The sequence below is a fragment of the Schizosaccharomyces pombe genome, assembly GCF_000002945.2.
Source record: "Schizosaccharomyces pombe strain 972h- genome assembly, chromosome: II".
Classification (NCBI taxonomy): Eukaryota; Fungi; Ascomycota; class Schizosaccharomycetes; order Schizosaccharomycetales; family Schizosaccharomycetaceae; genus Schizosaccharomyces; species Schizosaccharomyces pombe.
This window is the reverse complement of record NC_003423.3, coordinates 1826408-1839364: the sequence shown is the minus strand read 5'-3', so window position 1 is coordinate 1839364 and position 12957 is coordinate 1826408. Positions and strand designations below refer to the sequence as shown.

The following is a 12957-nucleotide window of genomic DNA, read 5'->3' as shown; positions in this document are numbered from 1 at the left end:
GTTCCTTTTGTTACCGCTATGGCTTTGCAGCGAATAAACCACCAGGTTTCGATCTAGCTATTATTAATATTTGCTTATTTTCCAGATTCTTTCTATATCGTTTCCTTATGTTTCATACTTTGTGTAAGTGATGGTTGCTTCCTTCATATTATTTTGAGATTTTGAAACATTTAAAATGATATTGCTTATACAAATTTATCGAGATTTATTGTACGACTAAAAATGAACTATACAACATTCCCCCTGTTCATCTTTCGTTAGTGTTATTAGCAATCCTGTCAGCGAGAACGAAGTATTGCTCGACTCTTGAGAAAAAATAAGAGTGGCTTGTTTCTGTGCTACTTGATTAGTTCGTTCAGTTAAGCGTAATATAATTTGTATAAAAAAAACCGAAGAAACCCAATAACCGCAAAGGGTGCATTACGGTTCACACGTCTTTTTTTATAGTCGAACGACGTCTTTATGTTTAACAACTCTTGTGTAATCCCTTTTTGTTTCTTTAATTTACTAATTTAATCATCATGCATTCCAAAGAAAGTGGATGGATTAACTCAATATCGTTTTCTCATCAAATACGATTCTAATTAACTGGTCAAAGAGTGTTAGATGTCACAGCGTATAGCAAGTTGATTAATAACGGTTAGTGCCAGTTTCTACTTCTTTTTACTGAAAAGATGTTTGTTGTTATTATATCAATCTAGCTGTGTTTATCGACGTTTTATCTTTTGTTTTCAATGACAATTTATTAACAAAATAAGAAATAAAAAAGGCATACGAACAGTGGTTGCCGTCCTGCACAAATCGTTGAACTGCTTAAAGTTTAAACTTGTCATGTGCTTCAAAATTCTGCGTGGATCACGTTCATTAAATTATATTGTGCACTTAAGATGTGTATCAAAGTTGATACAGTGGAGCACTTTTGATTTTCAAAAAATTTAGTTTCCGAATTTAATAACCAGCTTGAGTGTCTGTTATGGACATAAAAAATATAACGAGAAAGTGTGGTGATCTATGGGCAGGTCGATGACTGGATTCTGACTTAAAATTCAATTAGCAAACAAATACTTCGGGATGTCGTATCCTAATCCTTCAGCTGTCTTAATGAATAAAGATCGGACGGCCCACAAATTTTCGGAGAACTTTGATGGTGTGCGAATGAGCACGTTGTGCCCGTAACAGTCAAAAGGAGTAGTTGAGAATTCAATGTAACTATTATAAAGTTTAGTTACACGTTGGATTTGCTCTCCTCGAAATCCAATGAGTTTTTTGTGAATCTCCTCTGGAACGTAAAAGTGCATCTCAGCTGGAAATTCAAGCAACATTGTGTTCATTCCTTTAATTACTCTTTCCAATTCGTCACTATATATATCAACCGTGAATATACTCGTCGACTGGGGACAAAACAAGATGTCCCCATTCTTTAAGTTGAAACGGCATTGCTGCTTTACCTTATCCAGTTTTCCATTTTTTTTACCGGATATGAAATCTTGATCCTTGGTTGGGGCTTCAAGCAGTATCTGGTGCCATTGGGATTGTCCAAATTTATAAAATATTTTGCTTGCTTTATCCATTGCTATAGGCACGGTGTTTTCTTGTCCGAAATATTCAATCCCATTGGTTTTTAGGAGCATTTCGACTCCAGAAGCCATGCAAATTATTGCAATTTGAGCTACAAATTCTGTTGGTGGAATACTTAGCTTCTTAAGAGGAGAGAATGACATTTTTTCTCCTATTCCATTTGTTTCCACTATGGAGCCAGTCGAGGATACAATAGAGGACAATTCAGAGCTTGAAACTCCTTTTTCAATTGTAGACGCTCTTCTCCAAGAACCAGCAACTCTCAGAAAGTCTTCGTTGTCTTCAACTCCAAACTGAGTTTTTCCTTGTACATATTTACTTGCAAGCTTTGCCAATCGGAGTGCTGTTTTTTCAGAATTCGCTATAGAAGATGAGTAGATTTTGACTTTTGAATTTTCTGGGCTCGTTTCTCCTCCTTCTTTGAAATACTCAGGAAAGCGAATAAACGAAGAATTTTCTTCCATAATAAGCCGAAGCTCATCCATTTCGTAAGCGAGAAATTCGAAAAGCTTAACAAATGAAATTTCTGTTACGTGAGTAAACAGTTTTAGATGTTCTTCTGCGTAATAAAACGCCTCTTCGAGTCTTTGCAATTTTTCCTCTTCTCCTGTAATAATTATTTTACTTGAGTTTAAGGCGGGTAAGGTTTGAAGCCGAGGGATTGAGTCGCTGCAAAACGGTAATGTATAAATATTAATTGATTCAGTAGCCTTCATTCCGGCAGTACTAGAAAATGCTTTTCCAACGAGAATTGGCTGAAAAGATACAGAAGTTGCAATAGCTACTACCGATAATCCTCTGATTTCATCCATTAATGCTAATACGCGAATTCTAGCATGTTCAACGCTGCAATAGTCACCATAAAAGACAATAAAAAAAGAATTCTCTGCGTTCTTTTGACATGAAAATTCATGCCTAGTAGACTCTAAATGCCTTTGGTAGAAGCTTTGTTGTTCATTTAATCGATTGCTGAATCCGCTGTCAGTACGTAGCTGAAAATCGATATCATGACACATGGAACGATGCATGATATAAATTTTTGCTCCCGTTATTTCCGTTATTTTGTCCAAATGTTTCATAGTGTCTTCATAAACGTACCCATCTTCATCAAAAAGGAGGTTTTCGAGGGGTTCTTCGAGCACAAGTTTGCTGATTAGAATTTTGGGAATGGCTTGCAAAATCTTTATTTTTGCAGTGTACACATTTTTATAATTTCCTGAAACAGTAACCACTAGTTCATTGCGGGAAGATGATATGCTCATTCCTTTATGTTTGACATGTAGTTTTATATTAACTGGCAACTCTTTTTCTGTCTCAATGCACTTTTCTTCGGTTAATCTCCTAATTTGAGAGTAAATATCGCTTTCATAATAGTCACATTTACTAGCATAAAGGGATGCCTCTTCGGGAGGAGGTGTAGATGGATCAGGAATTGGAAATGCTAAAACATGAGAATCCATTTTGGTGATTTTAAGCACAAAATTTTCTTATTGTTAAATCGTTTGATTGGAAATTTCGAAGCTTAGTGAAGAGTAAGTTTTTCGTGTTCGAAAGAAAGATTAAAAGAAATCCAAAGGAATGATAAACGATATAGGTTTGAATACAAAATTATTCCGAAAGTTACTTCTGAAGGGTTGGTTGTTGGTTGTGTTGTTGCTTCCGTGAAAGTTATTGTTTAGCTTCCAAATGTAAATAAACAATGAATAAATCTTGGAATTGATATGCGATTGGCAATGAATGATAGCTTAAACTTTAATTTTTTGCTGAAAAATAAACAGAACGTTTTCGCAGAACGATGTGTATTGTACTAGTTTGACTGTGGAATACAAGTTTGTTTATGCAAAGGTAGACACATATATATATACAGCACATGACTCTAAGGTGATGCACTAATGACTAGGAATACTTTTAACATAACCATCACAATTTTGTATTCTTTTTACTAATTAGGATGGCTGATTTATGATCTGCCAAAGCCTCTTTAACTCAAAACAGTATATGATTTGCCATTGACATTTTTTCAGAAAAGGGGGAATATGATTATATGATTGTGAAATATACGCTTAATTTTTCATTATAACTCTGTCAGTATTGCTAGGGTTTTGGACACAATCATAGCTTAAGTAAAACATTGCACTATTAGTGTCATTCTTTGAAATTTGTAAGCTAAGCAAGCACATATATTTACCTTATTTATCAAGAAAAATAACATGCCAATAGGAATAAATAGATTAAGAGACGAAGGTTTTGAGAAGAATAGTAGCAAACCACCTAACTGATTTTTATTTCTACTTAAAAGTTCATAGAATTATGTGAATAAGAAATTAATCTAGAATTCTTATAATTGATTTTCATGGAAAGATCTCCCTCCCCCCAACTAGTAGACTTTGCTGCTAAATGCTTTGTTTACACACTTACCACCGACTTCTCCAATAACACCAACCGTATAAAAGCACCATAAGTCTCCTACTTGGAATCAGTAAAACAATTAATGGATTCGAATTACAATTATGTTCATATGAATAAACCGGGAGTAGTTTTGTTTGCCTCGGATTGGCTAAAAGATAGACTTCCAGTTGACGATGTCGAAGTGCGAGTAGAACACTTACCACCTGTTACAGAAGATGAGATGACTATTCAACATTCTAGTGCAAATCTAATCTTAATGAAAAACAAACAGCTTAGGCATGAACCGGCTTGGAAAGATTTGGAACTCGAAGATTTAGTTAATGCCTTTGCATTCATTCAAGGCTCTTCAAATGCCGAGGGTAAAAATACAATTGAAGATAATTTTGAAACAGATCCTTTCAAATCAGTCAAAGAAGCTCCAATGGCTCCTTTTCTTGAAGCGAACAGAAGGCATCAAGGAGAGCACGCTAGTATGCGGTATTTTAGATGATATACCTGAGGTTGTACGAACCAACAGTCGTTAATCCATTTCGGCTGTGAAAACTTAAATAAAGTCTACTCAAAAGTCATTGTATGTACACTTGTCCTAAAACGTGTACATTGACTTTGAAGTTTTTTATCGATCGATTCCACACTGATTATAGATTATCCAAACTTGCTATATCATTCTTTGATCAGAAAAAGAACAAGATGGCAGATTCGATACCCGTTAAGAAAAAAGGCTCAGCTAAAGGCCCTCCTTCGTTCGTAACGCCTGAATACATAGAGAAACAACGCCAAAAAAAACTTGAGAAAATGGGTATGAAAAAAAATTTTCGTTCATCTAGTCGAGCAACAATAAGAAGGTTGTTGTGAAACTTTTTTTAAGACCGAATCTCTACTCCTTTGTTTAATTTTTTGTTGCTCAATTTTATTAACTGATTATTAGCTAAGAAGGCTGCTCGAAAACCTATTGCTCCACCAAGCAATGCTCCACCCGAATTCAATACGGACTTTATAAAGCGTGAAATGCTCTCCATCCCTAATTATGCACCGTTTGAAACTGAAAAGTCTGCATTGGATATTACTATTATGACTTACAACGTACTTGCTCAGACAAATATTCGTCGTTCAATGTTTCCACACAGTGGTGAGGCATTAAAATGGAAAAATCGCTCACGAATGCTCGCTAATGAATTAACCTATTATTCACCAACTTTGGGATGTATGCAAGAAGTTGATGCTGAATTTGTTCCTAATTTCTACAAGAAGTTATTAGGTGGATTGGGTTATGAATTGCATTTCATAAAAGGTGAAGGTAAAACTCATGGAATTATGATTTTTTGGAAATCCTCTTTGTTCAAAAAGGTGCAAGATTTGACTATTTATTACGATGATCATGATGAATTACCAGGTAGAATGAACACCAAGAACATCGGTTGTTGTGTACGCCTTGAAAGGGTAGATGACCCGAGCAGAGGGTTGTTCTTGGCTACTACACATTTATTTTGGCATCCTTACGGCTCTTACGAAAGGTTACGCCAAGGTGCAATATTGGTAAAGGAAGTAAACAAGATGGCACAAAGTCATCCTTCTTGGCCTGTTTTTATAGCTGGTGACTTCAACACTGAACCGTTCGATACCAACTTTCCTGCGCTAACTACCCGCCCTCTATCCATCTGCCAAAGGGCTACTGACATTATAGAACGTAGTATGAATTACGTATTTGGGGAATCTGAGTTGGAAGAAAAAAATGCTAGTACTAAGACAGAAAATGATTCCAATGAAGATGACAAAGAAGAATGTCAATCCTCTTCTACCTCAAGTGTTCCCGAATCCACAGCTTCTACCCCAAAAAAGAGAATTTTGCATGTACAAAATGACTATGTACCTCACTACCGTTCTTTTTATCAGCAGCACGAGCAAAATCCCGTACTTTTCAGTCTTTATTCAGTGGGCTATAAACTGGTTCACCCAGAAAATGCAAAAAATACGTTTGATCATCCAGCATTTACCAATTGGGCTCATGCTTACCAGGGCCATTTGGACTACATATTTGTTATGAATCGTGATACCTCACTTCAAACTCCCGAAAATCAAGTCGTTGAAGGTATAAAATTAAAGGCACTGTTACGTGTGCCTTTACCCAGTGAGATGAAGGAAGCGGAGCCTTTAGAAGGAAGATATCCCAGCGACCACGTTGCTTTGATGGCAAATGTACAAATTGTTTAAATACTTATTTTATTATACGGTACACACAAGGTATGGTAAATCAATAAATAAAATTTCATTGTTGTTTATCCATTTAAAAATGCCAACGGCAAACATGTAACTTTGGTGTTTTCGCTTACTAAAAGCACACCCGTAAGCAGAAAAATTTAAGACAATTGAGGAATAGTCTCACCTTTCGTTGTGTCGATGATTCCTTCTTCGATACTCAACATACCAGTACTGCTGAGCTTTTCCACAACTTCTTCTGCATTTTCAACTGCCATTTTTCCAAGAACTACATTAATCTTGTCTAAATCATTGGTCATAAGAGCTTTTTGGAGGTTAGGAGGAAAAGACTCAAAAGCTGCACGAGCTTTTTGTGTCTCTGGATCAGTAGAACCTGCCTCCGGGATGGTGATGGAAAGTTTCGTATTAGGATCAACTGCACAGAGCTGGATTTGTTCTACTCCTTCACCGCTTTCAGCTTGTTCTTTGCTGATGGCAGCAGAACGTTCATGGATTCGGACATATGTATTATGAACATCCTCTAAAAATAGCCGCTGAGATTGGTGATTTGGGTCTTTAATTTTTTGAAAAAATATTGATAAACCATTTGGTCCAAGCTGTCTGCAATAGCTGATCAAAAGGGCTTGATGAACATATTGTTTTGCTAAGGACGGCTTCCCTTCTAGTTCAGCATTAAAGGCTTCCAAAAGAATAGCATCAGATTCTTCCTCATCTGCCAAGATATTTAAATGTTCTTTCAAAAACTCTTCCGATGAAGAATAATCACCAAAATCAATATTGGCAAACTTCTTACCATCTTCAGAAAGAGACAACCCTTCTTCATCTTCCGACTCATTCTCATTGACAGGATTTTTAGGGGCATTACCAGTAGAAGCTTGCTCTTTAGCGCCGGGAAAATCAGTAGGAGGTGTAGGGTTATTAAGAGATTCAATGACCTGGATGGTCTCCTTTTTGGTTTTAGTCTTTTTAGGTTTTTCAGGCTCCTTTTTCTGAACATAGGTGGAATCAAAGCCCAAATGCAAGTCTTCAGAAGTGATGTAATTTTTACTCTCAGCCTCTAAAGTATCATACTCCTTTTGTGCATCTTCTAGCAACTTCAGAAGACGCTCTTTGTGTGACTTTAATCGTCTCAAGCATTTATCCGAATCATCCATAGATTTTTCTTCGGTAGTGTCTTCGGCATCTTTAATTACTTTTAATAAAGACATAAGCATATGATGATACGACATGCCTCCAGGAATGGCACTATCCATATCTTCAGACTTTTTTGCCTCTAAAAATGAACCCAATAAAACATAAGGATCCGAAGGAGATTCCTTCTCAAGAACAGTCTCCATTTCGGAGATGCGAGACAAGAGTCTACGATTCATCGCCATTGCACCTTTGATATCTTCCATTTTTTGCTTTCTAACAGCCCGTTTTTCGTGGATATCACGTTGGCGCCATCTAATAAAAGACTTTTTATCGACATTTGGATGAACTGCATGTGGTTAATTTAATATGAATACAACCCGTAACAAACCTTCAATGTCACTAAATGTTGTTAGCATGAATTTATCAAAACGAAAAATAAATGAAGAAGGAAAAGAAAGGAATGTTTTGACAATGGTTGTTTATTAGCTAAAAGAACCCAATTGGCATCAAATATACAAACTGCAAATTAATGATTGCCTTTTTGAACCCAACATGTCCTTCAAAATGATAAAAAGATGAGTCTGAATTTTATTTTTGAATTTATTCCATCCTACTAATGAAATTTCATTTCGACTTCTTTTATTGTACTCCAATCAAAGGCATCATGTAGAGTATTTAACCATTGTCCTTACAGAGCCGATTTCCTCTCCAAACCGTATATTTCATACCTGTCATCACTAAGTTCTAGCTTATCCCTGTCAATTCTGTTAACTTCATATTCGCCTACTTAAAAACAAACTTATCAATAAACTTACCACTTGCTGTAATCAATTGCCATCTCGAAGCAAATTATAATTTCAAGAAATTTAAAAAAAGTAAAAGACACAAATGTCTTTGCTATTCTCGTCGATTTGACTTGTTGTAGAGAAGTGGTTGTGTTAAGGTAAATGAAATCTTAGTATGTACCAAAGCACCTACCTTATGCGAATGTAGAGTACTTCGTGGAAATTCTATCGAAACTACTAATACCGTAGAGAAGAGAAAATTTGATAGAACGAATACTAATAAAAAGTATATATTAAATAATTTATTTGTACATACTTTGCGCACCTTTTGTTGCCAAAAGCCTGTGTAAACCCCGTTTCGAAAAGATTCCGTTCATTTCCTTTGAAAGGCACATTCATGGATGGATCCAATACGTTTTGGACTTTCGAGAGTACCATTCGCTCACTGCTACAATAAACGCGTAATATTTCGAGCAAACTATTTAGTACCGTTGACTTGGTTGAAAAACAACGTGGCTTACAAAAGTACGAATACTCTATTACTTCCCACGCCAAATGCAGAATATTATAGTACCAGTAAGTTATCTTCACAGGTTAATGTGAGCCTAAACTCGTTATCTCAAAAGGCCTCAAGTGGTTCTAAGATATATCCTTTTAAAAATAGTTTTCCGTTACCTTTTTCTAGATCTATTCTTCCTATACGATCACTTGCTTTTTTAAAGTTGTGTGTGCGACATAATTCTACAGTTCCATCAAAAGATGAGCAAGCACAGGATATCTCAAAAATAAATACAAATGGTACATTACAAACACCAAACAAGAAAGTCAATGTTTTTCGTCTCTTCACACTAGCAAGGGGTCAGGGATGGAATTTTTTTATTGCTGGATCTCTTCTCTTAGTTTCCTCCGGCGTTACAATGTCCATTCCCTACATTGTTGGCAAAATCTTAGACGCTGGCTCGTCAGGCGATTCTTCTGTCACGCATATCATGGGAATTCCTTCTGGTACGTTTTATATTGGTTTGTTGGGTTTATTTTTCCTTGGTTCAGCTTGTAACTTTGGTAGAATCATCACCTTGCGTCTACTGAGTGAAAGAATTGTCAGTCGTCTTCGAGCACGCTTGTTTGCTAAATGCATGTCATTAGATGGAGCATTTTTTGACTTTCATAAACATGGGGATCTCATATCCCGTCTTACGACGGATTCGAGTATTGTCGGTAAGTCTTTATCAATGTACTTAAGTGATGGTCTTCGTAGCTCAGTTAGTGCAATTGCTGGAATAGGGATGATGCTCTACGTATCCATGAGACTCACTGGATATATGTCCCTAATTGTACCCCCAATTGCATTGGGAGCTTTCTTTTATGGAGAGTATGTTCGGAAACTTTCCAGGACTACACAAGATGCTCTCGGTGATTTAACAAGGGTTTCAGAAGAGAAACTCGCAAATGTTCGGACTACACAGGCTTTTCTAGGAGAAAGACAAGAAGTAAATCGTTACAACGATTACATTCGAAATCTCTTTGTCCTGGCAAAGCGAGAGGCTTTTGCTAGCGGTATTTTCTTCGGGTCAACAGGGTTCCTTGGGAACGCAACTGTAATCGCTATTCTTGCGTTAGGCGGAAGAATGGTTGCTGCAGGTGATATAACTGTAGGACAGCTAAGTTCATTTTTGCTGTATACCGTTTATGCCGGTGGAAGCATTGTTGGCTTATCAGGATGTTTTACTGATATTATGAAAGGTCTGGGAGCTGCTAGTCGGTTATTTGAACTTTTAGATGCTAAACCGAAGATAGCTCCAACCGTTGGGATTCCCGTTCCAGTCACAGTCGGAAAGGCAATACTTTCGTTCAGAAATGTTGGGTTTGCATACCCAACTCGTCCTTCAGCTTCAATATTTGATAACTTATCTTTCGACATTCATCCAGGCACCAATGTTGCTATAGTCGCACCTAGTGGCGGTGGAAAATCCACCATCTCACAGCTCCTTTTGCGCTTTTACGCACCTAGTAGTGGGAAAATATTAGCTGACGGAGTTGACATCTCTACATATAATGTTCATCAATGGCGCAGTCATTTTGGTTTAGTTGGACAAGAACCGGTTTTATTTTCTGGTACAATTGGCGAAAATATTGCTTACGGTAAATCTAACGCATCTCAAGAGGAAATCGAAGATGCTGCCAAACGAGCGAATTGTAGTTTTGTGCTTTCTTTCCCGGAGAAATGGTCTACGCAAGTCGGGACTCGTGGTTTACAACTAAGCGGGGGACAAAAACAACGCATTGCAATTGCTAGGGCACTTCTTCGAAATCCAGCATTTTTAATTTTGGATGAAGCTACTTCAGCATTAGACGGTGAAGCAGAAGTAATGGTGGATAAAACGATTCAATCTTTGATGCATAATCGTAGTATGACTACCATTACGATTGCTCACAAATTGGCTACTATTCGCCGAGCTGATCAAATAATTGTTGTTGGAGACGGGAAAGTTTTGGAGCAAGGGTCTTTTGAACGATTGTCTCGTCCTGGTACCAACTTTTACAAGTTAATGAGATGGCAGCTTGGAAAAGTTGAACCTTGATCGTAAACGTGAAGTATCTCTTGTTCGTTTTATTAATTTATTCATGCGTACTCTCAAGACGCAATTTTCAATCATATCTTTAAATACATCGGTACTCTATTCTTTTTTTTCTTCGCTGGCATATAAGATTAGCAAATTAATAATATTCAGTTCCGTAATTAGTTTGGCATTTAAAGAAAGGGCTGCGGAAATTGTTCCTTTAAGCAATATCAACTGAGAAGAAACTGTAAAATCTAAAACCCCAATAGCAAACTTAAGTTTGAAAGGAGCAAATATTAAAAGAGAGAGAATATATATTAATTGCACAAAATTCGTTACGCTTGTAAATCTCGACAATGAAAAATCGTCCAGTAGTTTATGCGGCAAATGGAAGTGAAGCTAGATACAAATCACATTAAATGAAATAACTACAGTACGGACGTTCAGTATTTGCTACAACGGTAAAAGGTTCAAGTATTTTTAAATAATTTTAGAAATCATATTAAAGGGTGGAAAGTCGACAAAATCAACAAGCATAAAAAGCGGTAAGCAGTACACCAAGAGACGGCATACCGTTATGAAACGCAATATAAGGGAAGGACGAATAAACAGACATACCCTAAATATCAAAGCACAGATCCAAGAAAAAGTATAGTTACAAATCTGTAGTAGGTAGACAAAGAATTTTATATGAGAACTGAATACTTAAAAAAGTATAAATTATAAAAAAAATTCTTAGTCAGATATTATTTTAAACACTGCTAATTGTGTCAAAAGGAAGGGTAGTGTGCAAGCATTGAAAGCAAAAAGGATTGGAGAGCTTTATCTCTAAGAAGAAGAGGATACAGTTGTGCCGGCAGCACCAGGAGCATTGCTATCTTTTGCAAGGCTGATGAGAAGTTCACGAAAGCGTTCTGTAGAGCGGCCATGAGCCTCAGGCTTATCGGATAAATCAATAAGCTTCAGGATACGCTCCCAGCTCGTAGTTCCAGTAGATTTGCTTTCATTTTCTTCCAACAGTTTTTCTTGTTCTTTTCTCGACTTGGCAATGACTTTATCTCTCTTATCATTAAAATTCTCATAAAAATCATCAATAGCCTTGCGGGCCTTCTCGATATTAGATTCGCGCAACTTTTTGGAAGACTCATCTCTTTCTTGGATCCTTTTCATTTGATCCTCTTTCCACTTGCGAACGGGTTCGGGGTCACCGCTTTCGTCTTCAGGGGGATGAACTTCGGCTTGACCCATGTAAGGAGCTTTCGGAGCGGAAAAGGTACCAGAGGCTTGCATTTCAGCATCTATGGGAGGAAAGTTCTGTTCAAATCTAGTTTGTTCAGCTTCCGAATCATTTTCAAAATTCAACAACGCGTCTTTATCCTCCGGTGTTTCGAATTGTCCAGCATCCTCTCCAAGTGCCAACTTTTCGCGTTCCAAGAAATCAGTATTATTTTTAGAGTCATCAACAGGAGCGGTAACCAAACCGTCGTCAAAGTCTTCTAAAGCCGGAAATTGAGACATGGTGGTTGGTAAAGGTTGAAAGTGGTAGTATCTGCATCTAAGTAGACAGCAGCTTTGCTGAGTGTAGCATAATTTAGCGAAACGTCTTTTCTTTCGCTATTTATATTAACGTGTCAATGATATAAACCAAATCGTTAAATTCAGCCAGTATTTTATTTTTCGTTATATATCACTAAAAAATAAACATCTATAACACTGAGGTTTTTTTTCTTATAAAAAAATTCGCTAAACCAAGATAGATAGAAAGTATACCATCTTTTATAATTTACAAAAATGAATACATGAAACATAAAAATGACAGTGAACGCAGTACGAGGTACAGTTTTGTTAGTTTGATCAAGTCGGGAGTTTGAGATTTGTCAAATAGGAACGCCAAGACATTAAAGCAAACACTGTTCAAGGATCTTATAACTACCGAATTATTAGTGACTCCGGTCGCATTTAGTATGAAAATTAAATGCTTTAGGAAGAAGTTTCAGTTGAAATAATATAACGTGCAACATTCACTTTCTTGTCCAACGTTAAAATAATATAATATATCAGATTAATGCGTTAATGTAAGCTACGCAGTTTGGTATCTGATTTAAGGATACATAGAACTGCGGTGAGTTTTCCTTGTGATCTATTATATTACAATACACAGGTTGTATGAGTAGCAACTGAGTATAGGTATTGTATTAACTAGGTTATAATGTTACCTATCACTAATATAGCTTATAACTGAACTGAGGGACGAGGTTCAGTTGTTCTCAATT

General features: G+C 36.7%; 6 protein-coding genes and 6 long non-coding RNA genes across 12 annotated transcripts, besides 1 other annotated feature; 5 read left to right on the top strand and 7 right to left on the bottom strand.

Annotated features, from left to right (window-relative positions):
* Positions 1 to 5: 5 nt before the first annotated feature.
* Positions 6 to 3640, top strand: SPOM_SPNCRNA.1469. The gene has a single exon (NR_150354.1). It is a non-coding gene; the product is annotated as a non-coding RNA (long non-coding RNA).
* On the bottom strand, positions 735 to 3038 carry SPOM_SPBC28E12.02 (BICC1 family RNA-binding protein; the record flags this gene model as incomplete). Its single annotated transcript, NM_001021655.2, has 1 exon — positions 735 to 3038. One exon carries the CDS (start codon positions 3036 to 3038, stop codon positions 1047 to 1049), a length of 1992 nt encoding a protein of 663 aa, NP_595755.1. The 3' UTR covers positions 735 to 1046.
* An 89-nt stretch (positions 3641 to 3729) lies between the features above and the next one.
* Positions 3730 to 4747, bottom strand: SPOM_SPNCRNA.1468. The gene has a single exon (NR_150353.1). It is a non-coding gene; the product is annotated as a non-coding RNA (long non-coding RNA).
* Positions 4010 to 4477, top strand: apc13 (anaphase-promoting complex TPR lobe accessory factor Apc13; the record flags this gene model as incomplete). The annotated part of the gene is made up of 1 exon (NM_001021654.2): positions 4010 to 4477. The coding sequence occupies exon 1, from the start codon at positions 4070 to 4072 to the stop codon at positions 4475 to 4477; it is 408 nt and encodes a 135-aa protein (NP_595754.1). The 5' UTR covers positions 4010 to 4069.
* SPOM_SPBC9B6.11C (CCR4/nocturin family endoribonuclease) lies at positions 4507 to 7989 on the top strand. The gene is made up of 2 exons (NM_001021653.3): positions 4507 to 4786; positions 4916 to 7989. The coding sequence occupies exons 1-2, from the start codon at positions 4561 to 4563 to the stop codon at positions 6196 to 6198; spliced, it is 1509 nt and encodes a 502-aa protein (NP_595753.1). The 5' UTR covers positions 4507 to 4560; the 3' UTR covers positions 6199 to 7989.
* On the bottom strand, positions 4825 to 5027 carry SPOM_SPNCRNA.5374. The gene has a single exon (NR_194729.1). It is a non-coding gene; the product is annotated as a non-coding RNA (long non-coding RNA).
* SPOM_SPNCRNA.5373 lies at positions 5308 to 6072 on the bottom strand. Its single transcript, NR_194728.1, has one exon. It is a non-coding gene; the product is annotated as a non-coding RNA (long non-coding RNA).
* Positions 6235 to 8278, bottom strand: cdc37 (Hsp90 co-chaperone Cdc37). Its single transcript, NM_001021652.3, has 4 exons — positions 8154 to 8278; positions 8067 to 8093; positions 7727 to 7737; positions 6235 to 7684 (listed from the first exon to the last, which is right to left on the bottom strand). Exons 1-4 carry the CDS (start codon positions 8174 to 8176, stop codon positions 6345 to 6347), a joined length of 1401 nt encoding a protein of 466 aa, NP_595752.1. The 5' UTR covers positions 8177 to 8278; the 3' UTR covers positions 6235 to 6344.
* On the bottom strand, positions 8241 to 11139 carry SPOM_SPNCRNA.1467. Its single transcript, NR_150352.1, has one exon. It is a non-coding gene; the product is annotated as a non-coding RNA, possible alternative UTR (long non-coding RNA).
* Positions 8315 to 10909, top strand: mdl1 (peptide-transporting ATPase). The gene has a single exon (NM_001021651.3). It carries the CDS (start codon positions 8525 to 8527, stop codon positions 10703 to 10705), a length of 2181 nt encoding a protein of 726 aa, NP_595751.1. The 5' UTR covers positions 8315 to 8524; the 3' UTR covers positions 10706 to 10909.
* A 27-nt stretch (positions 11140 to 11166) lies between the features above and the next one.
* clc1 (clathrin light chain Clc1) lies at positions 11167 to 12212 on the bottom strand. Its single transcript, NM_001021650.3, has one exon. It carries the CDS (start codon positions 12200 to 12202, stop codon positions 11513 to 11515), a length of 690 nt encoding a protein of 229 aa, NP_595750.1. The 5' UTR covers positions 12203 to 12212; the 3' UTR covers positions 11167 to 11512.
* A 233-nt stretch (positions 12213 to 12445) lies between these two features.
* Positions 12446 to 12646, top strand: SPOM_SPNCRNA.5372. The gene has a single exon (NR_194727.1). It is a non-coding gene; the product is annotated as a non-coding RNA (long non-coding RNA).
* Positions 12647 to 12758: 112 nt separating this feature from the next.
* Positions 12759 to 12957: part of an LONG TERMINAL REPEAT that runs on past the window's edge.